The sequence below is a fragment of the Callithrix jacchus genome, chromosome 19 (assembly GCF_049354715.1).
Source record: "Callithrix jacchus isolate 240 chromosome 19, calJac240_pri, whole genome shotgun sequence".
NCBI classification, from domain to species: Eukaryota; Metazoa; Chordata; class Mammalia; order Primates; family Cebidae; genus Callithrix; species Callithrix jacchus.
Genome location: NC_133520.1, coordinates 23,061,557 through 23,089,295, shown reverse-complemented (window position 1 = coordinate 23,089,295; position 27,739 = coordinate 23,061,557). Strand labels below are relative to the sequence as shown.

Genomic DNA, 27,739 nt, shown 5'->3' with positions numbered 1-27,739 from the left:
ACCTGCAGTGCTTTTTATCTTCTAACTGATGCTAAAGACTCGGGAAAAGGTAGTTTAGGTAAGAATATACATTTTCAAGGAATTTAAAGAGTTTGGCAAAAACAACAAAGATTATTTCATGCAACAAGAAATGCTGAGCAACTATAATGTAACACTTTTCTTCACTCAGATTTTTTGACAGGTGGTAACTGCTTTATAAGTGAAAATTACATAAGTTAAACTAAGCTAGATCAAGTTTAAGGAGGTTTTTTTTGTTTTGTTTTGTTTTGTTTTTGGAGATAGAGTCTCGCTAGAGCAGTGGCGCAGTCTCGACTCACTGCAACCTCCACCTCCAGGGTTCAAGTGATTCTCCCTGCCTCAGTCTCTCAAGTAGTTAGGATTACAGGCGCCCACCACCACTACCAGCTAATTTTTTGTATTTTTAATAGAGATGGGGTTTCACCATGTTGGCTGGGCTGGTCTTGAACTCCTGACCTCAGGTGATCCACCTGCCTTGGCCTCCCAAAGTGCTGGGATTACAGGCATGAGCCACCATGCCTGGCCTAAGGAGGTATTTTATGCCTGCACAAGATATAAAAAAATGTATGTAAAATTGGTATCTTCCACAAGCACAAAAAACACTCACAGGCTAACTCTTTTGTCATTTGATTCCTCTGATAGTCCTGTGAGGTTAATAGGACAGGTGCTTTGAATTTATTTCCTATTGTTACAGATTGAAAAGGCAGAACAATCAGAGCAGTAATAACTTGTCTGAGATCAAACAAGGTGATGTCAAAGCCCGAACAGAATCCAAGTGTTACCAGACTCCCAGTCCCATGTTCTTTCACCTAAACCAACTCTCCTATGTGGAAGCAAAATATTTGGGGGCAGGCAGTTGAAAAAGGAATAGCAATGTGCTGTCATGAGTGCAACCTAACTCTGGTACCTATCACAAAGTCAAATGGACCCAAGCTAGCTCTGCAGGAACAGCCCATGTCTTAGAGCAGGGCAGTCCTCCCATTGGAGGCTGTCCGAGCCTCTGACGGTGCACTGCTAATTACTCATATTCCAGGACCACTATTAGTGTCTATGCCAGACTCATAATAAAGATACTCAACCCATACAACTCCCAAATACCCTTATGACAATATAACATCATCTGTTGCTTCGAAAAGACTATTTTCTGTCACAACTGCCCGTGTAATTCTCAAGTCTGACTAAAAGATCACCTAAAAGTTACTTTACACCTTAGAAGCTAACTAATGCAAAATTCATTTGTGACTGTTAAAAAAGAACTTGGGTTCCAATGAAACTAAAAACTCTCTCTAAGGCTGAATGCTAGGGTTGGCTATCGTACCTGTTGCTGTGCAAGCTGGACTTGATACAACTGCTGCATATACTGCTGATAGTGTTGCTCCTGCAACTGGCGGATGAGAATTTGCTGCTGCTCGTAGTTCCCTGGATACTGTTGGGCTGCATACTGCTGGAACTGCACGGCAGTCTGGGAGTTTAAAGCTGCCATTATCTGCTGCCTAAAAACATTAAAAATATATACACTAGTCTGGCTATAGGAGATTGTTCATGACAAAATAATATGTCCTTATTACTTTTATAATTTGTAACTCTTAAAAACAACTAAGCTAGTAATGTATACCAATTAGTATGTGTTCTGGATTCAGAAGAGAGATTTAAGAAAATAAATCTGGCCTCTAATATTTTACTTAGGATTTTCCAGGAAAATTTGGGATGGAGGATAAGCATATGATTATCATCATAATTACCACCATCATAATTACTAACACTTATTGTGCCCTTACTATGTGCCATGCAGTGTTGAAAATACTCACACATGCTAACCCATTTAGTCTTCACAACAACCCTATGACAGAGGGTTCAGTAACTTGCCCAAGACTACAGTGCTAGCAGATGCTAGAGCCTGAAGCAAATCCAGAGCTACACTAATTAACCATGACGATGTAAGATGATGGATTGTCATACAGATGAGGTATTTAACTGTTGGCTATGGCCTCTCTACCTAAATAGATAAAAAAGAGTAAGAGGCAGAAGAATAGCTGGAAGATGTTACGGGTAGCCCTGGTAAGTATAAATAAGCCAGTGAAAATTTGAGGGTCACAACATTTAATTTAAAGTCTGTCTTAATAGAGGAAAATACTGAAAACATCTTGGCATGCTTAGAGATACTCTTATTCTTTTATAGATAAACCACATGCTTCTTTTTTTTTTTGGAGACAGAGTCTCACTCTGTGAACCATGCTGGAGTGCTGTGGCATGATCTCAATTCACCGCAACCTCCACCTTCCAGGTTCAAGCGATTCTCCTGCCTAAGCCTCCCAAGTAGCTGGGATTACAGGCACCCACCACCACACCGGGCTAATCTTTATATTTTCAGTAGAGACAGCGTTTCACTATGTTGGCCAGCCTGGCCTCAAACTCCTGACCTCAACTGATCCACCTGCCTTGGCCTCCCAAAGTGCTGGGATTACAGGCATGAACCATGCTTTTTAACTTACTTATGTGACCAACTTAACAGAGACCTCAAAGCCATCTATTAATGGATAACAAAGCAAAGTCTCACAAACTCCTGCATATAGCATGACACTGGATCCACCTAGGACAAACTCCTCCCAAAAAGAGCAGCATTCACAGTCTTTCTCCAAAGTTGAATGAGGCCTTGGATTAGTCTGAGGCTAGCACTGAAGGTTTTTCTGAGAAACTACCCAGAAATAATAAGAAGAAATAAAAAAAAAGAACAATGGACTCTCATGTTCTCTGGTTTAACCTATGAGCCATGTCACCCCTACAACCCCAGAGTTTTATGGGTGTTATTCGCTGCCTCCTTGTACCCACAGCTCCCTCTTGAAAAACCCGTCAGTGTCTGAGAGAGCTGCTCTCACAGCCCTCACTGAGTAAGCAATAGTTGCAGCCTCCAAATTGTATACTAAAAACTACAAATGAATATCTGACATAGACTGGGCCAACAAGATTCTCTGTCCTGGCAAACTGCAACTGGTTCTCACAGATTCCAGCCAGTCTCTGTCAGATGCATGGAAAGATAGACCAAATAAATCCTGGGATAGCCTTGCATATGCCAAAGCAGAGTGTGACAATTTGCACAGAGCAAGAATGAAGCAGAGACATAAGCTGAGAGAAGCAGAGACAAGAAACAGAGCAACCAGGCAACCCCAGCTCCTGCTTCCTCTGTATTCTACAAGTGAACCCCAAATCCTTCTAATACATTCCTTTTGTTTTGAGATGAAGTCTCACTTTGTCACCAGGCTGGAGTACAGTGGCACGATCTCAGCTCACTGCAACTGCCGCCTCCTGGGTTCAAGCGATTCCTCTGCCTCTGCCTCACGAGTAGCTGGGAATACAGGCACATGCCACCATGCCCAGCTAATCTTTTGTATTTTAATAGAGACAGGGTTTCACTACATTGGCCAGGATGGTCTCGATTTCCTGACCTCGTGATCTGCCCACCTTGGCCTCCCAAAGTGCTGGGATTATAGGTGTGAGCCACCACACCCAGCTTTTTTTTTTTTTTGAAATGGAGTTTCACTCTTGTCGCCCAGGCTGGAGTACAATGGCATGATTTGGCTCAGGGCAACCTCCACCTCCCGGGTTCAAGTGATTCTCCTGCCTCAGCCTCCCAAGTAGCTGGGATTATAGGCATACACCACTACGCCCAGCTAATTTTGTATGTTTAGTAGATTTGGTTTCTCCATGTTGGTCAGGCTGGTCTCGAACTTCTGACCTCAGGTGATCCACCTGCCTCAGCCTCCCAAAGTGCTGGGATTACAGGCATAAGCCACTGCACCTGGCATACATTCCTCCTTTTGCAACCAATTGATGCTTAAGACCAGACTCTCCATGGTAACAGATGACTGGTAAAAATAGCAAAAAGCTAATACCAGTGTACCTCCCCATCGTGTAAATCACAGAAGTATTCTTAGGGATACAACGGTAAAAAGTAAAGTTATAACAGTATTTTAGCCCTTTTTTTTGAGACGGAGTTTCGCTCTTGTTGCCCAGGCTGGAGTGCAATGACACAATCTCAGCTCACCACACCTCAGCCTCCTGAGTTCAAGCGATTCTCCTGCCTCAGCCTCCCGAGTAGCTGGGATTACAGGCATATGCCACCATGCCCGGCTAATTGTTTGTATTTTTAGTAGAGATGGGGTTTCACTGTGTTAGCCAGAATGGTCTCCTGACCTAAGGTGATCCACCTGCCTCTGCCTCCCAAAGTGCTGGGATTACAGGCGTGAGCCACCGTGCCCAGCCTGCCCATTTCTTATTTTTATTCTATTTTATTTTTTTTTTCCATTTCTCATTTTAAAACATAAGCCATATAATAAGCTTACTTTTGCTGCTCCAACCGAAGCCTCTCTTCTTCTATCCGTCTCCTTTCTTCTTCCTCCCGTTGAAGTCTTTCCTCTTCTTCTCTCCTACGCTTCTCTTCCTCCTTTTGCAGACGTTCTCTTTCTTCCTCTTCACGCCGCCTTCGCTCCTCCTCCTCCTTCCTAGAAGGCAAAGGGTAGAGAATGAACCCTATACATTGAATCCTGTTTAAAAATAATTTAAAACTTTAGTTCTCAGTGAAAACTGACATGACCTTTTTAGAGAACAATGTGGACCTATACATCAAAATTTAAAAGGCATACAATTTACTAGCAGAAACTTAATGGAGTAAATCTCACAATATACAAATCACATCAAAAATAACTACTGTTGCACAGCAATAGAAAATGTGTCCACCATAAGATACTACTTAAATCATTATGATAATCCCTATACCCTGAAGGATCCCCTCTCATATAGGCTCACAGCACTAAAAGCTTTTCCTTCTTAACACCTGCTGTCATTGTAATTAAATGTGTGTGATACATTTAGCAGTAGGTCTGCCTTACCCATTAAAGTAGATGCTCCAGGCCGGGCGCGGTGGCTCAAGCCTGTAATCCCAGCACTTTGGGAGGCCGAGGCGGGTGGATCACGAGGTCAAGAGATCGAGACCATCCTGGTCAACATGGTGAAACCCCGTCTCTACTAAAAATACAAAAAATTAGCTGGGCACTGTGGCGGGTGCCTGTAGTCCCAGCTACTCAGGAGGCTGAGGCAGGAGAATTGCCTGAACCCAGGAGGCGGAGGTTGTGGTGAGCCGAGATCGTGCCATTGCACTCCAGCCTGAGTAACAAGAGCGAAACTCCGTCTCAAAAAAAAAAAAAAAAAAAGTAGATGCTCCATAGGGGCAGAGACTGCCTATCTCACACCACTATATCTTCAGGGCTTAGCACAGTGCTGGAAAGAACAAGCACTGAACAAACATGTATAGAAGCAAAAAATTCACCCTCAAACACAGCAGAGTCAAAGGACAGAAGCACATGCCTAATATGTAAAGACACTGAATACATTTGCTTAATGAAAAAAGGGTAAATACATAGGAAAAGATCTGGAAGGATACAATCTAAATGTATCAGTTATTATCTATATAAAGGAGAGTGAAATTGAAAGAAATATGGGAAAAAAAGATTTTTCAGTTTGTGTTTCATTTATTGCTATAAATGAAAATCTTTATATTGCATATATTTGTGTATTATTTCTGAAATCAAAAAATGTTTTTAAAGCTTTTAATTTAAAAAAGAACAGTTAATCTCACAGTGCAGCTCTTGCCCAGCTTTTGCCCACGCCACAAGACCTTTCCAAAAAGAAAAGATCCTACTATGCTAGGAATGGACATCTTAACGGTCTGCGAGTAGTTTGGTGTCCAGGGAGGTTGCAGATAGGATGAAAGCGATGATTTCTGAGGAGTATCAGATAAGACACCATTTCTTGGTCCTACCATGAGAACTGTCTGTGCTATCTCACCCTTCTCCCCTCTAACTCTTATAAGTGATTAACAACACACCTGAGCCATAGCCAAGGCTCAAAATATAGCAATAACATGACCTACTTTTTTTTTTTGAGACAGGGTCTCACTCTGTCACCCACACTGGAGTACCGTGGCATGTTCTTGGCTCACTGCAACTCCACCTCCCAGGCTCCAACAATCCTCCCACCTCAGTCTTCCAAGTAGCTGGAACTATAGGGACCTGCAACCACATCCAGCTAATTTTTGTATTTTTTTTGTAGAGATGGGGTTTTTGTCATGTTGCTCAGGCTGGTCCTGAACTCTTAGACTCAAGTGATCTGCCAACCTTGGCCTCCCAAAGTGCTGGGATTACAGATGTGAGCCACCATAGGCATGAGCCACCATACTTGGCCATGGCCTACTTTTAATGTGTCACAGCTGGTACAGGGCAAGAAGGGGTCCCAAGCTAGAGCTTAAACTTCAGAATAGATGAAGTCTACTCTTAAACACTTTAAAGTAATTCTCTATGGACTTTATCCCATGACAAACGTATATTTCAACTTTATAGGTTGAGTAGTAACTTTTGACAATGCTTAAGAGAAATATGTATATATCATTAAAATAAGAACTTAAAATCAATATATACATACTACTTCTACAGACATCATAGCAGTATCTCATTGATCCAACATCACTACACAATGGACTGTAGGACATAAACCAATTTTCCACTTCAAGAAAATTTATTCTATTCTCAGAAGAATCAAAGCTTTTCCTTTAGATTAAAAAAACAACTTTCGCAAGGATACACAAAGACTCAAAACAAAGGGATGGAGAAAGATTTACCAACCAAATGGAGAGCAAAAATAAATAAATAAATAAAAAGCAGGAGTTGCAATTCTCATATCGGATAAAATAGATTTTAAAGCAACAAAGATATAGTGGTAAAAGGATCAGTGCAACAACAAGAGCTAACGATCCTAACACCCAGATACATAGAGACTTAGACTCAATGAGACAGAAAATTAATAAGGGTATCAAGGACTCGAACTCAGATCCGGAACAAGTAAACTTAATATATATTTATAGAGCTCTCCACTTCAAATACACAAAATAAACATTCTTGTCAATACCACATCACACCTACTCACAGGTTTAAATGAAACATTGATTGGCCATTATTAATACCCATTTTTTTTTTTAGAATAAAGCAATATTTCCGTTCACCCTCCCTCTTTCTCTTCCTCTTTCTTCCTCTCCATTACTCTTTTTTTTTCTTTCCTTCTCTCAAAAAAAAAAGAAATCAACTTGTAAACCTCTAGATCCAGGTCGGCAATGTCTCTCTCATTGCTTGATTTCCTTCCTTCCCTTCCCTCCCTCCCTCCCTGCTTCCTCCCTTTCTTCCTTCCTCCCTCCCTTCCTGCCTTCCTCCTTCCCTCCCTTCCTGCCTTCCTCCCTTCCAAAAAAAAAAAAAAAAAACTTTCTTTGGATAAATAGCTTCTGAAATGTAATCAAGCCATTTCCTATTATCCTAAACAGGAATAAATCGTATCTGATGTTCCATCTCTTGATGACTCAGGGGTTATAGCTATCAGCATAAAAACTGCACATCATCATACTATTGTGATGGAGTTTACCTTCATATTAAATGGCCCCTGACTGCCATGCTCTTATAATTCTTGTGTCTATTTTTCATGGTTTCTGTTACGTCCCTCACTATCAAGCTATTTTCTCTTCTTATCTGGCTTTTTCTAAACCAGGTTAAGGTAGGAAACCAGAGAATCAATTGTTTTTAAAGAATAACATCAGCGGGGCACAGTGGCTCAGGCCTGTAATCCCTGTACTTCGGGAGGTCAAGGCAGGTGGATTACCTGAAGTCAGGAGTTGGAGATTAGCCTGGCCAACATGGTGAAACCTCATTTCTACTAAGAACTTTTAGCTGAGTTTGGGGATGGGTACTTGTAATCCCAGCTACTCGAAAGGGTGAGGCAGGAGAACTGCTTGAACCCAGGAGGCAGATGTTGCAGTGATCTGAGATTGTGTCACTGCACTCCAGCCGAGCAACAGAGCAAGACTCTGTCTCCAAAAAAAAAAAAGTATAACACAACCTGAAGAAAAATTGGGTTTGTAGCAACACTTTCATCATCTAAAATTTTACACAAAGTTGTTGAAAATATAGCCAATAGATGGATAAGGTGTAACTGTAATTCTAATTCACAGCTACAAAAGAGAATCCCATAAACATAAACAGCACACTCAGTAGCTCCTCCTCCAAAACTCGAAAATAATCAGTAAGTCAGCTGGAAGGCAAAGCCAATATGAATATCTATATAAGGTAGCACAGCTGCAAACCATGAAATGGAGCATGAGGATTCTAAAAGCTCAAGGGAGACTGCAACAAAGGGTATGTCAGACCACAGGACAGAGAGAAGGGAGTGGTTGAGTTTTGAGCTTATTCAGAAACTTAGCGTAATAAAACAAAAGGAAGGCTGCCATGATGATGGGAGGTTCCTTTTAAAGGCATGGCCAGTAGGAAGCAGCCCTCCCTCCTGCTAAAACTCAGAATATAAATACCTGCTCACACCAGGAAGTTTGAACAACTGCCAGAAGAAGAGGGGATCCAAGGAAAGCAAGACACCTTATCTAGAACAGACACTCCATAAAGCAAAAGCATCAGTATACTGAGCTGTGCAGTGGTAAAGTATTCCATGCCCTCAAACTTCACCTTTTTTTTTCTTGCTCTTCCTTCTCTATTTTGTGGGATGCAACATATGTTGAAAACAGATGGCAACACCTATTTAAGAGCTTGACAAACTCTACCATGGCATCCTCTTTAGACATGCTTCCCAGGGCTGCCCATTCTCTCCTGTAAGGAATAACAAGAAAAGTTACCTCCCCTTCTTAATAGAATGAGAACTTGATTGAATTTAAACCTAAATATGAACAATTCTCAATTATAACTGAGAATATAACATGAAGAATGATTCAACTATAAGCAAAAGGCTCAAAACTTCAAGTTTTAACAAGTATGTATTGACTTACTAAATTAGATATGCCACACACAATCCAAACAACTGCATTGCTGACGATTCCCAAATAGGAAAAGGGTACCAATGTTTTATTTTTCTTTGTTTTCTTTTTTTGGGACAGGTCTCACTCTGTTGCCCAGACTGGAGTGCAGTGGTGCAATCTCAGCTCACCAGAACCTCTACCTCCCAGGCTCAAGCAATTCTCCTGCCTCAGCCTCCTGAATAGCTGGGATTATAGGCATGTGCCAGTACTGCCAGCTAATTTTTCCTTTTTTTGAGACAGAGTCTCGATCTGTCGTCCAGGCTGGAATGCAGTATTGTGATCTTGGCCCACTGCAACTTCCACCTCCTGGGTTCAAGTGATTCCCCTGCCTCAGTCTCAGGAGTAGGTAGGACTACAGGTGCGCCATCATGCCCAGCTAATTTCTGTATTTTTAGTAGAGATGAGGTTTCACCATATTGGCCAGGCTGGTCTCAAACTCCTAACCTTGTGATCTGCCCACCTGAGCTTCCCAAAGTGCTGGAATACAGGTGTGAGTCACTGTGCCTGGCCTAATTTTTTTTATTTTTAGTAGAGACGAGGTTTCACCATGTTGGCCAGGCTGGTCTCAAACTCCTGACCTCAAGTGATCCACCCACCTCGGCCTCCCAAAGTACTGGGATTATAGGCATAAGCTGCTGCACCTGGTATATTTTTTTATATAATATTTGAGCCTTAATTAAGCAAAATACTCAATGTACTCTTTTTTGTCACCATTTTCTTTATGTTTCAATAAGGGAATCAATTACTATGTATTTTAAATGGTTGCTTTTAATATTATTTGGGAAGAATCAAATGAAGCTCTACTTATCATATGTTCATAATCAGATGAGTACAGTTCTTCCATAATATTTAGCCATAACCATCTCTAAGCTAAAAAAACATTTGAAGACTCCACAAGCTGCCAGCAAAAATGTTCAGTTCCTATTCTAAGCTAATGAACCAGCTATTCATGTCTTAACCAATACATATTGTACCCTTTGCCAACATTATCCTCATTAAATTCACTACACAGAAAAACACTTACCTCCTGTCATTCCCTAACACATCAAAGAATCCAACCTCAGGACAAGTGTCTGGATTATACGGGCCCATAAGAACCTGCTTATGCAGTGCCACAAGCTTCAGCTTTTCTTCGTAAGTTGGATGAAATGCTTTCCCATCTTTTTCTGTAAGAAAATGAAACACAAAGAAAACAATTAGCACTGGCAAAATACATGATTTTCAACATTATATACTAAAGCTTTGCTACAAAGTATGTCACAAACTGCCTGTAATAGACACAAACACTATTATAGTGAAATTTTTATTTCAATTACTACTTTCTCTTTTTTTTTTTTTGTCCATGGTATTCAATAATATATATATATATTTTTTATTGTTAGATTCTTACTCTGTTGCCCAGGCTGGACTGCAATGGTGTGATGCTGGCTCACTGCAGCCTTGACCTCTCTGACACAAGTGATCCTCCTACCTCGGCCCCCCAAGTAGCTGGGGCTACACATGTGTGCCACCAAACCCAGCTATTTTTGTATTTTTTGCAGAGAAAAGGCTGTGCAGGCTGGTCTCAAACTCTTGGGCCTCTCGTCTCAGACTTCTTTCCAAAAGTGCTCTGGGATTTGAGCCAGCATGCCTGGCCCAATTACTACATTCTATTAGTAACAGAGCTGACTGGGCATGGTGACTCTCGCCTGTAATCCCAGAACTTTGAGATTATATATATAAATATAATATGTGGCTGGGCGCGGTGGCTCAAGCCTATAATCCCAGCACTTTGGGAGGCCGAGGCGGGTGGATCATGAGGTCAACAGATCGAGACCATCCTGGTCAACATGGTGAAACCCCGTCTCTACTAAAAATACAAAAAATTAGCTGGGAACGGTGGTGCGTGCCTGTAATCCCAGCTACTCAGGAGGCTGAGGCAGGAGAATTGCCTGAACCCAGGAGGCGGAGGTTGCGGTGAGCCGAGATCATGCCATTGCACTCCAGCCTGGGTAACAAGAGCGAAACTCCGTCTCAAAATAAATAAATAAATAAATAAGTATAAATATGTATATAATATATAAAATTATACATATTTATATATAATTTTTTTCTTTTCTTTTCTTTCTTTCTTTTTTTTTTTTTTTTTTAAGAAAAGGTCTCACTTTATTGCCCAGGCTGGAATGCAGTGGCACGATCACAGCTCACTGCAGCCTCAACCTACTGGGCTTAAGCTATCCTCCCACCTCAGCTGCCAGAGTACTGGGGACTATAGAAACATGCACCATCATACCTGGATAATATTCTTATTTTTGTAGAGACAAAGTCTCACTATGTTGCCCAGGCTGGTCTCAAACTCCTGAGCTCAAGTGATTCTCCCGCCTCAGTCTCTCAAAGTGCCAGCATTACAGATGTGAACCGCCATGCCTAGCCTCAATTATGTTGTAAAAATAAGCCAACTATCAACTTTTATGCTAAAGCTACTACGGAAAAACCCATCTGTCAAGCTACAGTCAGGCTGCAGCCTTGACCTCCCAGGCTTAAACAATCCTTCTGCCTCAGCCTCCCAAGAAGCTGTGCCTACAGGCACATGCCACTACATCTGGCTAATTTTTTACTTCTTGCAGAGGCAATGTCTTACAATGTTACCCAGACTGGTCTTCAACTCCTGGGCTCAGGCAATTCTCCTGCCTCAGCCTTCCAAAGCACTGGGATTACAGGTATTAGCCACCATGCCCAGTCCAATTGGTTTTTAAAATAGTTGTTTTTTTTTTTTTGAGACCAAGTTTCGTTGTTGTTACCCAGACTGGAGTGCAATGGCACGATCTCGGCTCACCGCAACCTCCGCCTTCTGGGTTCAAGCAATTCTCCTGCCTCAGCCTCCCGAGTAGCTGGGACTACAGGCGCGCACCACCATGCCCAGCTAATTTTTGTATTTTTAGTAGAGACGGGGTTTCACATTGTTGACCAGGATGGTCTCGATCTCTTGACCTCGTGATCCACCCACCTCGGCCTCCCAAAGTGCTGGGATTATAGGCCTGAGCCACCGCACCCGGCCCTTAAAAGTTTTTTTTAAAAAATAATTTTTAGCCAAGAGAAAATAAAAACTTGAAATAATTTTATATTAGTGCCTTTTAACATGAACATGCATAAGAGATTACAAACACTTTGAAAGGCTGTCTTAAAAAATATATCCATCCCACTGAAGCAGTATGATGTGGTGGAAAAGGCTTTGGAATTGGATGGCCTGGGTTTAAATCTCATCTGAGACACTTCCTAGCTATGTGACCATTCAACCTCTGAGTTTATTCATCAATAAAGAGAGTGTTACACTTCAGAGGTTGCTGCTTCAGAGGTAATAGGATTATTATTAACAACTATTAATGCTTTTCTTTCCTTCATCTGATTGCATCTGGTAGGTTTCCATACAGGCAATTAAGAGTGCAGCCAGTTTTACCTATAAAGACTAACTGCAACCAACATTTAAAAGCAGTATGAAATTGGGTTCTGGTAAAACGGGAAATGCTGAGAGAACAGTTCTGCTTCTTGATGAATGGCAGCATTAACTACTGGTTGATTCCAAAAGACTATCAGATTTTTGAAAAAGTGGGGAGGGGGCTTGAAAGAAGTATATGTTACCTATATGTCTCACTCATGCATACAGTGGTGAAATAAAATCACTAATGAGTGAGAAGAATATGGGTTAAAGAACAGCAGGAAACTCAGAGAAGAAAAAATATAGAAGCTGCCAATGAATGTCCAACAAGATATTCAACCCCACTAGTCAAGAAATAGAAATTAAAAGCATTAGATACCAAGACCACCACCTCCTTTAGATAAACAAAAAAAATTAGATAACATCGAAAGTTGTTAAGATCCTACAAACAGGTACCCATTCTCATATATGAATGCTGTAAGTATAAACTGTTACTGTTATCTTGAAGGGCAATTTGGCAATAAACAAGAGTCCCCACCTTATCCCCTTGTGGATGCTTAAAACCGCAGATAATATTGAACCCTATATATATTATGTTTTCCCTATATGTACATATATAATTTATAAATTAGACACAATAAGAGATTAACAAGAATAAAATACAACAATTATAACAATATACAACAATAAGTTATGTGGGGTCTCTCTCTCTCTCTCTCTCAAAATATCTGATTGTACTCCACTCACCTATTTTCATACCTTGATGGACCCCACGTATCTGAAACCAGGGAAAGCAAAACCACGGACAAGGAAAGACTCTTGTATTTCAAAACTATAAATGCATCTGCCCTATGATCCACTCACTCCAGTTCTCATTACATATGCTTGATAAGCACTCCCAGATACATAGAAGGGGTTAGATACAAGGACACTCATTGTAGCACTGTTTTCTTATTACTGGAAATAACTTAAAAAGTTATCAATAAGGGAAAGTTGAAACAATGCGGTGCAGTCATGTTCTGCATAATGGCATTTCAGTCAAGGACAGATTGTTTATACGACTGTAGTCCCATAAGATTATAACGGAGCTGAAAATTTCCTATGGCCTAGTGGTGTGGCAGCTGCCATAACATGGTGTAACACATAACTCAAGTATTTATGGTGATGCTGGTGTAAACAAACCTACTGTGCTGCCAGTTATATACAAGTATATAGCACATACAACTATGGACAACACATATTTGGTGACACTAATCATCAAATACTTGATAAGGATATTAGTCACCAAAAGTTTTCTTACACTATTATGTCACATAGCCCAAAACAACTTCCTTCTCATTTTTTTGAGACAGAGTCTCACTCTGTTGCCTAGGCTGGAGTGCAGTGAGTGGCCCAATCTCAGCTCACGGCAGGCTCTGCCTCCTGGGTTCAAGTGATTCTCCTTTCTCGGCCTCCGGAGTAGCTGGGACTATAGGTGTGCACCACCACACCTGGCTAGTTTTTATATTTTTAGCAGAGATGGGGTTTCATCACATTGGCCAGGCTGGTCTCCAACTTCTGACCTCAGGTGATCCACCCGCCTCGGCCTCCCATAGTACTGGGATTACAGGCATGAGCCACCATGTCCAGTCCCTTCTCACTTTTAACAAATGGTGGTAAGTTGAAAAATAGCTCCAACTTCAGATCTTAGCCTTGAGATTTAGAAAGTTTTTGTTTCTTAAAACAAAAGAAAGGCACTGACCAGTCAGGCACGATGGCTCAGACCTGTAATCCCAGCACTTCAGGAGGCCAAAGCAGGTGGATCACCTGAGATCAAGAGTTCAAGACCAGATTAGCCAACATGGCAAAACTCTGTCTCTACTAAAAATATAAAAATTACCAGGCACAGTGGCGCATGCCTGTAGTCCCAGCTACTCAGAAGGCTGAGGCTGGAGGATCACTTAAGTCCAGGAGTTCTGGGCTTGTAGTACGCTATGCAGATCGGGTATCCGCACTAAGTTTGGCATCAATATGGTGACCTCCCAGGAGCAGGGGACCATCAGGTTGCCTAAGGAGGGATGAACTGGCCCAGGTTGGAAACGGAGCAGGTCAAAACTCCCATGCTGATCAGTAGTAGGATTGTGCCTGTGAACAGCCACTGTACTCCAGCCTGGGCAGCATAGTGAGACCCTGTCTCTATTTAAAAAAAAATTTTTTTTTAAAGAAGAAAATATAAAAATTAGCTAGGTGTGGTGGCGCGCATCTGTAACTCCAGCTACTCAGGAGGCTGAAGCAGAACTGCTTGAACGAGATGGAGGTGGCAACAAGCCAAGATCATGCCACTGCTCTCCGGCCTGGGTGACAGAGCAAAACTGCATCTCAAAAACAAAGAAAGAAAGATGATAACCTATATCATTTTATGTTGAGCCTTATAAAAGAATGTATGCTGCCAATGATTCAAGAAAAAAAGACGTGGTGGGCTTGAGAGTGCACTTTTCCTTAAGTATAAATTCAATTAAGTGGTTTTAACTAAATAAATGTCAGTAAAGCTAAAATCGCATGGAAACTATTGACCTGAAGACCACTTTTCTGGTCATGCAATTTTGAACATACACACAAAAAAATTATTATTTTTGCTGCAGGAGGGTGGTATGAATAGATGAGGCAAATGGATATGAAAAATATTTCTTGAAATCTATTACTATTACTATAAAATTATCTGTAAAATACTGCTATTTGGGTTTTTTACTAATGGAGGGAGGGTTCATTTCCTAACAGATGATAAATTTGCTTCTTTTAGAGACAGGGTCTTACTCTGTTGCCCAGGCTGGAGGGCAGTGGCACAATCACAGCTCACTGTAGCCTTGAACTCCTGGGCTCAAGGGATTCTTCCACTTCAGCCTCCTGAGTAGCCGAACTACCAGTGAGTGCCACTATGCCCAGTTAATTTTTGTGTTTTTGTAGAGACAGGATTTTGCCATGTTGCCCAAGCTGGTCTTGAGCTCCTGGCCTCAAGTAATCAACCCCCTCTGGCCTTCCAAAGTGCTGGGATTATAGACATGGGCCACCATGCCTGGCCAGTTTGCTTCTTTATTTTAAACATTTGGTAATGTGAACTAGGTACAAGGTCTTTGAAGGATGGTGAGTAAACAATTTTTTTTTTTTTTTTGAGACAAAGTCTCACTTTGTCACCCAGGCTGGAGCGCAGTGGCACAATCTCGGCTCAATGCAACCTCCATCTCCCAGGTTCAAGCGATTCTCCTGCCTCAGCCTCTCAAGTAGCTGGAATTACAGGCACGTACCACCACACCGGCTAATTTTTGTATTTTTTAGTAGAGATGAGGTTTCACCATGTTGGCCAAGCTGGCCTCGAACTCCTGACCTCAGGTGATCCGCCCACCTGGGCCTCCCAAAGTGCCGGGATTACAGGTGTGACCACTGCACCTGGTTGATTTTTAGTACTTTTAGATGTTATTTTAATATCTGTCCTTTTTATACCAGACAGAATTAAAAATATAATGCAAATTTTAAAAGATAAGAGTATTAGAAGTTTAATCCAAAAAATCAATTATCTATTAACAGTACCAAAGAGTGAAAACAGAGAAAAAAAAGAGAAAATTATCAAAGAAATAATAAAGGAAAATTTCCCTGAAATGAAGGATTCAAGTTTCCAAACTAAAAAGACTGTCACAAATATTCAGCAAAATCACTGAAAACACACAAGGAGACAATAATTCTGAAATTTCTGATCATGGAGATTAAACAGGAGATCCTTTGTACTTCTAGAAAGAAAAACTGGTCACATACACAGGATAAAGAATCAGAATGACTACAGACTTCTTAAGAATATGAATACTGAAGGCTAAAAAACAATGAACGGAATAACGCCTTCAAATTTTTGGAGGGAAATTATTCCCAGTCTAGACTTTTATGCCCAATCAAATAAATCAAGTGACAGTAAAACACACACATTTTTGGAAAGGCATGGACTCATGTACCCTTTTCATTAGAAGATACTAAGGGATGTGCTTTTCCAAAGTAATGGAATAAGTAACAACAACAAAGGAAAATAAGTGATTCAGGGAAAACAGAATCCAACACAATAGGAAAAGGTGAAGGTCATTTCTAGGAATGACAGTTGGGCAGCGGACTAAGTGTCACCACAAACACTAAAACTGGTTCAAAAATTTAAGGACATTTAAGATAGCTATCTTTAAAAAAAGGTTTTCACAAGAACAAAAAAGTAATCAAAGTGCATGATCTGTTTCAGCTATGAATAACATAAAAACAAACAGCAGATGCCAATTTAACCAGAAAAGATGAAATAAAATTAGGAGTCTAAGAAGAGGAAAGAAGAATAGACATATGTAAGTTAGAATTTTTTTTTTTTTTTTTTTTTTTGAGACAGAGTTTCGCTCTTGTTACCCAGGCTGGAGTGCAATGGCGCCATCTCGGCTCACCGCAACCTCCGCCTCCTGGGTTCAGGCAATTCTCCTGCCTCAGCCTCCCGAGTAGATGGGATTACAGGCGTGTGCCACCATGTCCAGTTAATTTTTTGTATTTTTAGTAGAGACGGGGTTTCACCATGTTGACCAGGATGGTCTCAATCTCTTGACCTCTTGATCCACCTGCCTCAGCCTCCAAAGGGCTGGGCTTACAGGCATGAGCCACCGCGCCCGGTCCAGAATTTTTTTTTTTTTTTTTTTTTTTCAATTAAAGCAGCAGTAGGAAAATAGAAGCAAATACCAGAAGAAACAGTTAAAATAATGGAAAGCAGCTGCCTTGGGGAGAGGGCCTAGGAAATGGGAAAACAACAGAAACAAGATGACTATTTTTCATTATAAATTTTATAGTACAACTTGGCGTTTTCAATTGCTCTGGTTTCCACTTTTAATAAAAAAGGTAAAAGGAATAAACTCATATGCACAAGTTCAGCAATCAATTAATAAGTTACTATGACCCAAGTGGTGGGAAGAATAATGGCTCCTCAAAGATACTTAAGTTCTGGAGCCTGTGAATATGTTAGGTTACTTGTAAAGGCAGAATTAAGATTGCAGTTGACCTTATCCTGAACTAGTCATGTGGGCTGATTGTAATCATAAGGGTCCTTATAAATGGAAGAGAAGAGTCAGAGATTTGAAGAGCTATGGTGGCTCTGAAGATGGAGGAAGGGGCATAAACAAAAGCTTGCAGGTGTTCCCTGGAAGCACCTGGAAAAGACAAAGAAACAAATTCTACTCTAGAGCCTCCAGAAGAAACAAAACCCTGCTGACACCTTGATTTTACCCCAACAAAACCTATCTCTAACCTGCAAAACGATAAGAGTGTATGTGTGGGGTTTTTTGTTTACTGTTTTGCTTGTGGTCATATTTATTATTACCATTTTTTACAGCTTCTTTAACAACAGTTGTGATCCTGGTGGTCTCTGGCAAGAGGGCATTCAGAAAAACATGATTTAACTTTGGTATTATGAGTGAATGAGAAATCACTATCATGATAAAAACTGTGACTATATGAACACGAAAAGTTAAATATGCCAGGCGTGGTGGCTCACGCCTGTAATCCCAGCACTTTGGGAGGCCGAGGCGGGAGGTCAAGAGATTGAGACTATCCTGGTCAACATGGTGAAACCCCGTCTCTACTAAAAATACAAAAAATTAGCTGGGCACGGTGGCGCGTGCCTGTAACCCCAGCTACTCAGGAGGCTGAGGCAGGAGAATTGCCTGAACCCAGGAGGTGGAGGTTGCGGTGAGCCGAGATGGCGCCATTGCACTCCAGCCTGGGTAACAAGGGCAAAACTCCGTCTCAAAAAAAAAAGAAAAGTTAAATATACAAGAAAAAATGCCTTAAGTTCTGTGCATGTGATAATACTGACTTGCAATGCCAAATGAATAATCAGCAAAATTATAAGGCTGATTATAAAGCTTATCTGATTCATGACTGTCAATGAGATATTTCAATATTTCTTCTCAGTAAATTAAAAAAACAGTATTTGTTAGTAGATGAATTGTTAGAAACAGTTTATTAACTGCTTTCAAAGAAACATGCCCAGCAACTTTGAGGAAAAAAAATGCATATTATTTTTAATTACATACAATCAAACATAATCGATAATAGTACGAAGGATTACATTCAGCCATGAATAACAGAAAACACCCACAATATTCCTGAAAGAGGAAGGTGCTTATTCTTACATCAAAGTACTGAGTGAAAATAGTCACTGTACAATGCAGCAGAGGAACAAGCTCTCATGTGGCTATTTTTCACAGTTCCATTGTAACTGTCATCTTGAATCAGGAACAGTCAATACCAGCATGAACAGAGGAGTTTACTATACAAATCAGGTCTTCTTCTACCAATTTAATCCGCAGACTACGGGAGTCAGATCATCAGAGAATCTTCTCAACCATGAGAGCATGAATTGGATGTCTGATACACAGATTACAGTTTGCAGGAAAATCCAGAGTGTAGATGGATTTTTAGTATGAGTTGTTTTAAGCCACTAATTTTTTCTTTTTGAGACAGGGTCTTGCTCTGTAGCTCAGGCTGGAGTACAGTGGCGTGATCTCGGCTCACAGCAACCTCTGCCTCCTGGGTTCATGTGATTCTCCTGCCTCAGCCCCATGAGTAGCTGGGGCTACAGGTACAAGCCACCAATGCCCATCTAATTTCTGTGGTTTTTGCAGAGATGGGGTTTCCCCATATTGCCCAGGCTGGTCTCGAACTCCTGAGCTCAAAGTGATCCATCTGCCTCAACCTCCCAAAGTGCTGGGATTACAGATGTGAGCCACTACACCCAGCCCAAGCCACTTAGTAAGAACATGTAGATGCCATTATCTGTTTTTAATTGCTTGAAAATGTGTTTTGCATATTGTGTTAGTTTCTCATTGCTCTTGTAACCAGTTACCACTAAACTTACAAGTATTTAACTTTACAGTTCAAATAGGACAGCATAATTTGATAATAGCCTTATAATCAGTCACCAAGTCCAAAGCTCTGAAAGATTTTTTTTTTTTTGAGATGGAGTTTTGCTTTGTTGCCCAGGCTGGAGTGCAGTGGCGCCATCTCGGCTCACTGCAACCTCGGCCTCCCGGGTTCAAGTGATTCTCCTGCCTCAGCATCCCAAGTAGCTGGGATTCCAGGTGTGCATCACCGTGCCCGCCTAATTTTTGTATTTTTAGTAGAGACAGGGTTTCACCGTGTTGGTCAGGCTGGTCTCAAAGTCCTGACCTCAAGTGACCTGCCTGCCTCAGACTCTCAAAGTGCTGGGATTACAGGCATGAGCCACCGCACCCGGCCCCAAAGCTCTGAAAGATTACAACTAAGTCCCTCCCACCTGAAATTAAGTACACAAAAGATTATTAGGCTCATACCTCAATTGCTATTTTATAGGAGAAATCACATTTTTTGTCTTCCCTCTGGAGGCAAAGGAATGTACCAAATGATTTCAACATGTGGAAGGGATGTTAAAGATAGGTGACTGAATTGCAAACTAAAGCTCAAATCCTCTCTACAATATCCACCCAGCAACTGCTAACCTATGCTGAATACTTCCTGGTGATGAGAACTCACTGTCCCAAAGAAGTCTAATCCATCTTTGAATAGCTGTGATTCTTACTTAGCTCTTTATTCTGAGTTGATATATCTCAACTCCATCCACAGGGTTTATTTCCTGTCCTCAGCATTAACTAAAACACATCAGACCTCAAAAATACCTATTGTGTTTGCCCTGAGTTCTCTCTTCTCTTGGCTAAACACTCCCAGCTTAGTCAATCATACCTCAAATTTAAATGTAATTCCAAGCTCTGCTGTTAAGTATATAACATGGACCAGTTATTTAATCTTTTGAAGTCTGTTTTGTTATCAATAAAATGGAGATAATACTGCTCCTTAGGGCTCATGTGAGGGTTAGAAATGTGTCCCAAAATCTTGGTAGAGTGCCTGCATAGAGCAGACACTGATTAAACAGCAGCCATTATGATAATAATGGCAGGGATTTGAATTCCCACTCGATACAAGTTGCTCTCTTCTGAATGAGCTCCATTTTGTCTTTAACGCTGAAGAATGATGCCTCAAATGGAAAGCAGTATCCGGAGCTTGTCTGAGGTGTACTCCTTGGTGCAGAGGAGAACAGGATTCTCTCTTCCCTCATCCTAGGTGCCATATTTCCACCAAAGCAGCCTAAGATCAAATCTGTTTTATTTCATGGCTGTATCACATTGTCGCCTCACATAGAATACACTTTGATTAAAATCCATCTTTTAGAAATATTAAAACTGAAAAACTGGCTGAGCATGGTGGTTCATACCTGTAATCCCAGCACTTTGGAAGGCTGGGGGAGGGGGGTGGATCACCTGAGGTTGGGAGTTCGAGACCAGTCTGACCAACATGGAGAAACCCCATCTTCACTAAAAATACAAAATTAGCCGGGGGGGCGGGGGGTGGTGCATGCCTGTAATCCCAGCCACTTGGGAGGTTGAGGTAGGAGAATCGTTTGAACCCAGGAGATGGAGGTTGCAGTAAGCCAAGATCTCACCATTGCACTTCAGCCTGGGCAACAAGAATGAAACTCTGTCCACAAAAAAAAAAAAAGCTGGGTGTTGTGGCTTACACCAAGCCAGGTGGATCACGAGGTCAGGAAAGCGAGACCATCCTGGCTAACACAGTGAAACCCTGTCTCTACCAAAAATACAAAAAATTAGCTGACCATGGTGGCACAAACCTATAGGCCCAGCTACTCAGGAGGCTAAAGCAGGAGAATCTCTTGAACCCAGGAGGTAGAGGTTGCAGTAAGCCAAGACTGTGCCACTGCACTCCAGCTTGGGCAACAGAGCCAGACTCCATCTCAAAAACAAACAAAAAACTGAAAAACCACATCTTCCTCATGTTGAATTGAGAAAAAAAAAAATCCCAATTGACAAATTCTTATACTACTTACTTATGAGAAAGGAAAAGGATCATATGGTTGGGCGTGGTGGCTCATGCATGTAATCCCAGCACTTTGGGAGGCCAAGGCGTGCGGATCATGAGGTCAGGAGTTCGAGAATAGCCTGGCCAATATAAAACCCCATCTCTACTAAAAATACAAAAATTAGCTGGGTGTGGTGGTATGTGCCTGCAGTCCCAGCTACTCAGGAGGCTAAGGCAGGAGAGTCGTTTGAATCCAGGAGGTGGAGGTTGCCGCGAGCTGAGACCGGGCCACTGCACTCCAGTCTGGGTGACAGAGCAAGACTCCACAGGAGGGAAAAAAAAAAAAAAAAAAAGGGCCAGCACAGTGCCTCATGCCTGTAATCCCAGCACTTTGGGAGGCCGAGGTGGGCAGATCACGGGAAGTGGGGAGTTCAAGACCAGCTTGGCCAACATGGTGAAACCCCATCTCTACTAAAAAAAAAAAAAAAAATTAGCAGGGCATGGTGGTACACACCTATAATCCCAGCTACTTGGGAGGCTGAGGAAGGAAAATCACTAGAACCCGGGAGGCTGAGGTTGTGGTGAGCCAAGATCGCACCATTGCACTTCAGCCTGGGCGGCGAGAGCAAAACTCCATCTCAAAAAAAAAAAAAAAGGATAATACAATGTGGTATTCCTGAATCAATGAGTAAGAAACACTCTGGGAATTGCCTAGCGTGTACTAACTGCTTAGTAAAAGTTTTAAGACTTTCCGTCTATTAACTCAAAACATCCATGATCAATTCTCAGAGGTACCTCCTTTATAACAGCATAAGCAGCTACAAAATACCAACAGCCAGGCATTCTGCTAAGAGTTTATACATATAATTTCTTATAACTCCTAAAACAACTCTTTGAGTACAGGAAGGCACAAAAAGTTAACAGAAGTAGCAGAGCAAGGAAAACACACCTAGAGAGTGTTGACTCCCAGAGCTTACCTTTCTAAATACTGATTCACAGTAGCTCTCGTATTAGTTAAATTCTTCAACCTACAGTTTATATACTTTTATGCACTGCACGTGTGATAAAGGGAAGCCTCTGGAAAATGTTAATATCATTACATACAAACACATACACACCCCTGAATTCAATCAAAGGAAAATTTTGGTTCAGTTCAAATTTAACATGAACTTGGTGGCTATAATTTACATCTGTCTCTTGGATCTATATATCCTCCTACAGTATTACCTACTTATGTCTAAAGGTAAAGATAATAAAGAAAAAAAAACCTCAAAATTTAATAGATGTTCCATAGTAACATATAAAATTAAAATGATCTGAGGATAAACCACTGAAGTCCAGGAGACACACTAATTATGTTTCCAAGGAATAAATTACCATTATCCAGTATTTTAAAACATTAATGAGGCCGTTTTATAAAAGCTCTTGTAGTTACTTATGTTTAAAGAAGACAACAGGAAATGGAACCATCAGTTGCCCATTTGACTGCCATCATTAATAAAATTCCCTCCCAACATATAATACTCTGCTATCAGTAATATAATTGAGTATAATCAATAGCAATGGTAGCAGTAATATATCAACTATTCCATAAAGAAAATGAGTCCAAGACTTACCTTCCAAATAACTTAGGGGCCTGAGGCAGGATCCTCATCTCAGAAATGGGGTGAATACCCTTACAGAAAGGCTCTTAGAGGATTAAACAAAATAATGTATATACAGCTTTTAGCATAGTACCTGAGATTCAGTAAACATCTAGTCAATAACTATTGACATTACTCTGAATTTTTAAACTAATGTAATCAAGCTACCAGCTTAATGTAATAGGGCAATAAAGTATTAGAGAAGGAAAAGTCCACCCTAAAGAACTCTAAGAACCAAAATACAATTTCCGGGTCAACTCCATCCAAGAATTATAAAGGCCATAATAAAACGAACCCACTGGATTCCTCTGGATCCTTAACCCAAGGAGATAAGAAAACCTAGCTTAACATTTTTAAAATAGAACTAGGCAACTTTGGTCGGGCATGGAGGCTCATGCCTGTAATCCCAGCACTTTGAGAGGCCAAGGCGGGTGAATCACTTGAGTTCAGGAGCTCAAGACCAGCTTGGGCAACAAAGTGAGAGACCGTCTCTATAAAAAAACACAAAAATTAGCTTGTTTTGGTGGTGCAGGCCTGTGGTCCCAGCCACAGGAGGCTGAGGTGGGAGGATGGCTTGAGCCTGGGAGGCATAGGTTGCAGTGAGCCAAGATGATGCCACTGCCCTCTAGCGTAGGTGACAAAACCAGCCTATCTTAAAAAAAAAAGAATTAGGCAATTTTGCTCCTCCCTTTAAAAACCTCCAGTGGTTCCTCATTGTCTAATCTACTGATAAAAGGCTTAACTATTACTATTTACATGGCCAGGAGTGACGGTTCACACCTGTAATCCCAGCACTTTGGAAGGCTGAGGTCAGGAGTTTGCTATCAAACTGGCCAATGTGATGAAACCCCATCTCAAGTAATAATACAAAAATTAGGCCGGGCGCGGTGGCTAACGCCTGTAATCCCAGCACTTTGGGAGGCCAAGGCAGGTGGATCACGAGGTCGAGATCGAGACCATCCTGGTCAACATGATGAAACCCCGTCTCTACTAAAAATACAAAAACTTAGCTGGGCATGGTGGCGCATGCCTGTAGTCCCTGCTACTCGGGAGGCTGAGGCAGGAGAATTGCCTGATCCCAGGAGGCGGAGGTTGCAGTGAGCCGAGATCGCACCATTGCACTCCAGCCTGGGTAACAAGAGAGAAACTCTGTCTCAAAAAAAAAAAAAAATTAGCCGGGCGTGGTGGCACAAGCCTGTAAGCTTAGCTACTCAGGAGGCTGAGGCAGGAGAATTGCTTGAACCCAGGAGGCAGATGATACAATGAGTGGAGAGTGTGCCACCGCATTCCAGCCTCAGTGACAGAGCAAGACTCTGTCTCAAAGAAAAAAAAAATTTGCAATGGCATGCAAGTCCTTCCAAGATCTGAACTCAGTTGCCTTCCCAGTCGTCTTCAGGAAACTGCTTTCTATTTTCCATGTTGCAAACACACACGCTTTGCCTTTTCATGGCTCTTGGCCTTCCCCCACTCTGGAATGGCGTCTGCTCCCCCAGTCCTCCACACTGTATTGCAGTTGTCACTGGGTCCTTAACTCCTTTTTTGGACTCTAAGCAAAAGAGAATGTACTATTCATTTATAGTTGTGACCTAATATAAAACCATCCAAAATGAGGGCTCAATAATGTCTGAAATTGAGATGGTAAAAGGCTAACTTATATTTACCCATATCTTCATCTATTTTACTGTCATAAAAAATTAAGAATAGTTGACATAACAGATTCAGTTACTGCTCTATTACCACCTGACAAGGATGGAATAAGAAATAGGGTTTTTCACTCCCAATCCAAGCTATCTGCAATGGAAAAATATACCCATGCTTTCCAGATCTGTATTTATTCTACAGTAGAAGGGAAGATGTAATGTGATTTCTAATGCTTGTGAAATACTGGTACAAAACCATAGAATGGCGGTCTATGAGAAGTCCTTGCAAGCCTGACAAAGCACCAAGTGTCCCACTAGAAAAATTCACACATTCAAACAAAGGCAGCATCACTTGGCTCACTCCACGTTCAGTAATTCTTCTGCTTTTACAACCTTCCCTTTCTTTTTTCAATTAGCGTCTCATATACTAACAGTCTCCAAGATCCATGCAGAAAGGTAGCCTTTAATTGCTACACAGCTCTTTCTCCTTTTAAGTACCTGAATATTGCTTTGAGAACTTAATTTAGGAAGTAAGTGAACCACCTATCAATGTAGCTTTATTCTCTAAGGTGACTAACACCTAGGCCCCCAAGTTACAGGTTTCCCTAGAATTTCTACACATGTTAAAATAATCTGTTAGGTTTAGAGCACTAAATATTAAATCTGAGACATCATATTTCATCTAATCCAGCTCCCTTTATACATATGAAACTGAGTCTGGAAAAGTTAATTGTCTAGGAGTTTACAAGGTAACTAGAATCTAGAGCTTCTGACTCTCCAAACAAGGCTAAGTGTACTGCACATTATAGTGGTTCTCATCCTTCAAAAAAGTTATTACTACTATTTTCAAATAAGACAGGCTCAGAGATGAAATTACCCATTTTCTTACTTTTTGTCATATGACAAAAGCTAGGATTATGGCCAGGTGCAGTGGCTCACACCTGTAATCCCAGCACTTTGGGTGACTGAGGCAGGTGGATCATTTGAAGTCAGGACTTCGAGACCAGCCTGGCCAACTGGTGAAACCCCATCTCTATTAATAATACAAAAAAAAATTAGCCGGGCATGGTGGCACACACCTGTAGTCCCAGCTACTCGGGAGGCTGGGGCACAAGAATTGCTTGAACCTGGGATGCAGAGGTTGCAGTGAGCAGAGATCACACCACTGCACTCCAGCATGGGCAACAGAGCAAGACTCCAGCTCAAAAAAAAATAAAACAGAAATTAGTTCTTTTCTATTCTTACTCTCTGCTACAATATACTTTATTAAAAAGTTCCAAGAATAAAAATTTAAGGTGGAATGAAGCTATATGAGTTGTACAGAAACCACCTGATTTTTATAAAGTAGTAATATATCATCACTACAGCAAACTCTAAATTCAAGCCAGTGATCTAAAAATCAAATGATCCAAAACCCATTCACCATTACCAATTCCCCAAGCTGGTTAGTACACAGAGGGCTGAACTCATTCTGCAATGACAATGAATATGTCAATGAATGTGAAATGATCAAATGTTCTGGAAAATGTATAAAAGAAACTTTCACTAGTTTGCACAACTAAAGTTATTTTGAGAGAAAACAACTTCAGCGTGTATCATTACACTGAAGTACTCAACTTCAGCTAGTAAAATACGTACTCCAAAAGGTACTGACTCCCTTTGGGTGAAGTGTCATAAATATGCCATTCCGGAATGTACGTGGAACCTAGCAACCCACTTTCTAAACTTTCATTTGCTGATGTCCCTCCCTGTCCATTTGCACTACAAGACTAAATATCTTTAAGAATCAAACTAACGGGCTTTTCATCAGTCTTTCCCACTGACAAAAATCATGTGATTGGTCTCTCCACCATTTGACTAAGTGAATCACCCAATTAAAAAAAACCAAAAAACCGCACACTACAATCTTGCTCTAAGACGAGAGACATTTAACAATTAATTATGCGAAAAGCACAGAAGGTACTATCAGGCCTTACTCAGAGAATTCACTCTTGCACATTGCTTAAAAGATAAAATTTTAACCACCCAGAAGTTCCTAGAACATAGTGGACATCCCTCCTCAAGAGTCTGACAACCCGGAGGGGATGGTGAGCCTAACACTTTACTTCCTCCTCTCTGCCACATAAATACTGCCAGAGGATCAAGTCCTATTCGAGTTTACGATTCCCAAGAACGGGTGGAAAGGCTATGTATGGAACCTCTTGACAGATTTCTTACACTAAGGGTAAAAATCGGCGGTCCTGATGTGACAAGCCATGGGAAACAGAAAAAGAAAGGCGCCAGTAAAATAATAATAATAATAAAGGGCAATCCCAGAATGGGATCCTTTGGGAGAAAGTGGATTCATGCTTCCACCCTGGCTCCAGGAAATCCCAGAAACTAATTGAGCTAAAATGCCCCAGTAACCTCTGGGAGGCGGGACGTGACTGTTAAACCAAGGTTGCAGGCCCGTCAGGGGTGTGACCTAGTGGCCAAGCAGGTAGTGACAAACTTCGGGTACCCACAAGGACGGAGGCCCGCTTGAGTCTCCAAGGCCCAGTATGAGGGGGTGAGGGCAAGGCTGGTCCAGTCACCCTGGGAACCACAGCCCGTGCAGGGCTCCCGGGGCCGGGCAGAAGCGGCGGGGGTGGGGCCCCCCGCCCCCGCCCCCGCCCCCGCCCAGCTCACCTTTGAAGAAGCGCAGGGCCAGGCCGTACAGCTCCTCCAGGCCGAAGCCCCAGCGCTGCTCTAGCCGCCGCGCCTCCTCCGCCGCGCCCCCAGCCACCGCCTCCCCGGGCTCGGGCTGCTCCCCGGAGGCGCCCGGGCCCCGACCGGATCCGGGTGGCGAGGGCGGTGGCAGCGGTGGCGGCAGCAGCGGGGCGCCCTCAGCTCCGGGCCGCTCCTCCGGGTCCGGGCTGAGTGTGAGGCCGTCGACGGACACCTCGAGTCGCTCTGCGTTCAGCACCGCCGCCATCTCCGGCTGCTGCGCCTCCTCGGCGGGGACAGGCGGCGGCCACGTATCGACTTCCTGCTGGCCTCTGACCTCCACTTACCGACACCGGAACTTCCGCTGCTGAGGCGGCTGGAGGGCTCCGGGAGAGTGGCTGAGGCCTGGTGCTCCGCCTCCTCCGGAACCAGCCGTTACCCCGGCTCCGCGACTACCCCTCACGCTTCTTAACTTCCGTTGGTCCCGAACTCCCCTCCCCACACTCACCCCATCCTCTCAGATCCCAGTTGCTCCAGGTGGGCGGATGCTACA

At 42.1% G+C, this 27,739-nt stretch overlaps 1 protein-coding gene across 2 annotated transcripts in view; it reads right to left on the bottom strand.

Moving 5' to 3' along the window:
* Window positions 1-27,502, bottom strand: part of ACBD3 (acyl-CoA binding domain containing 3) — a 41,463-nt gene extending 13,961 nt beyond the window's left edge. Inside the window, exons 1-5 of one of the 2 annotated variants that reach the window (XM_002807720.7) lie at window positions 27,169-27,502; window positions 9,939-10,080; window positions 8,568-8,708; window positions 4,359-4,517; window positions 1,337-1,511 (exon numbers count right to left, since the gene is read on the bottom strand). In XM_002807720.7, the coding sequence (XP_002807766.1) occupies window positions 1,337-1,511; window positions 4,359-4,517; window positions 8,568-8,708; window positions 9,939-10,080; window positions 27,169-27,454 (903 nt within the window). In that variant the 5' untranslated portion in view covers window positions 27,455-27,502. The remainder of the gene's footprint in view (window positions 1-1,336; window positions 1,512-4,358; window positions 4,518-8,567; window positions 8,709-9,938; window positions 10,081-27,168) is intronic. The other variant, XM_054248356.2, reaches the window with a different exon arrangement.
* Between the last annotated feature and the right edge of the window lie 237 nt (window positions 27,503-27,739).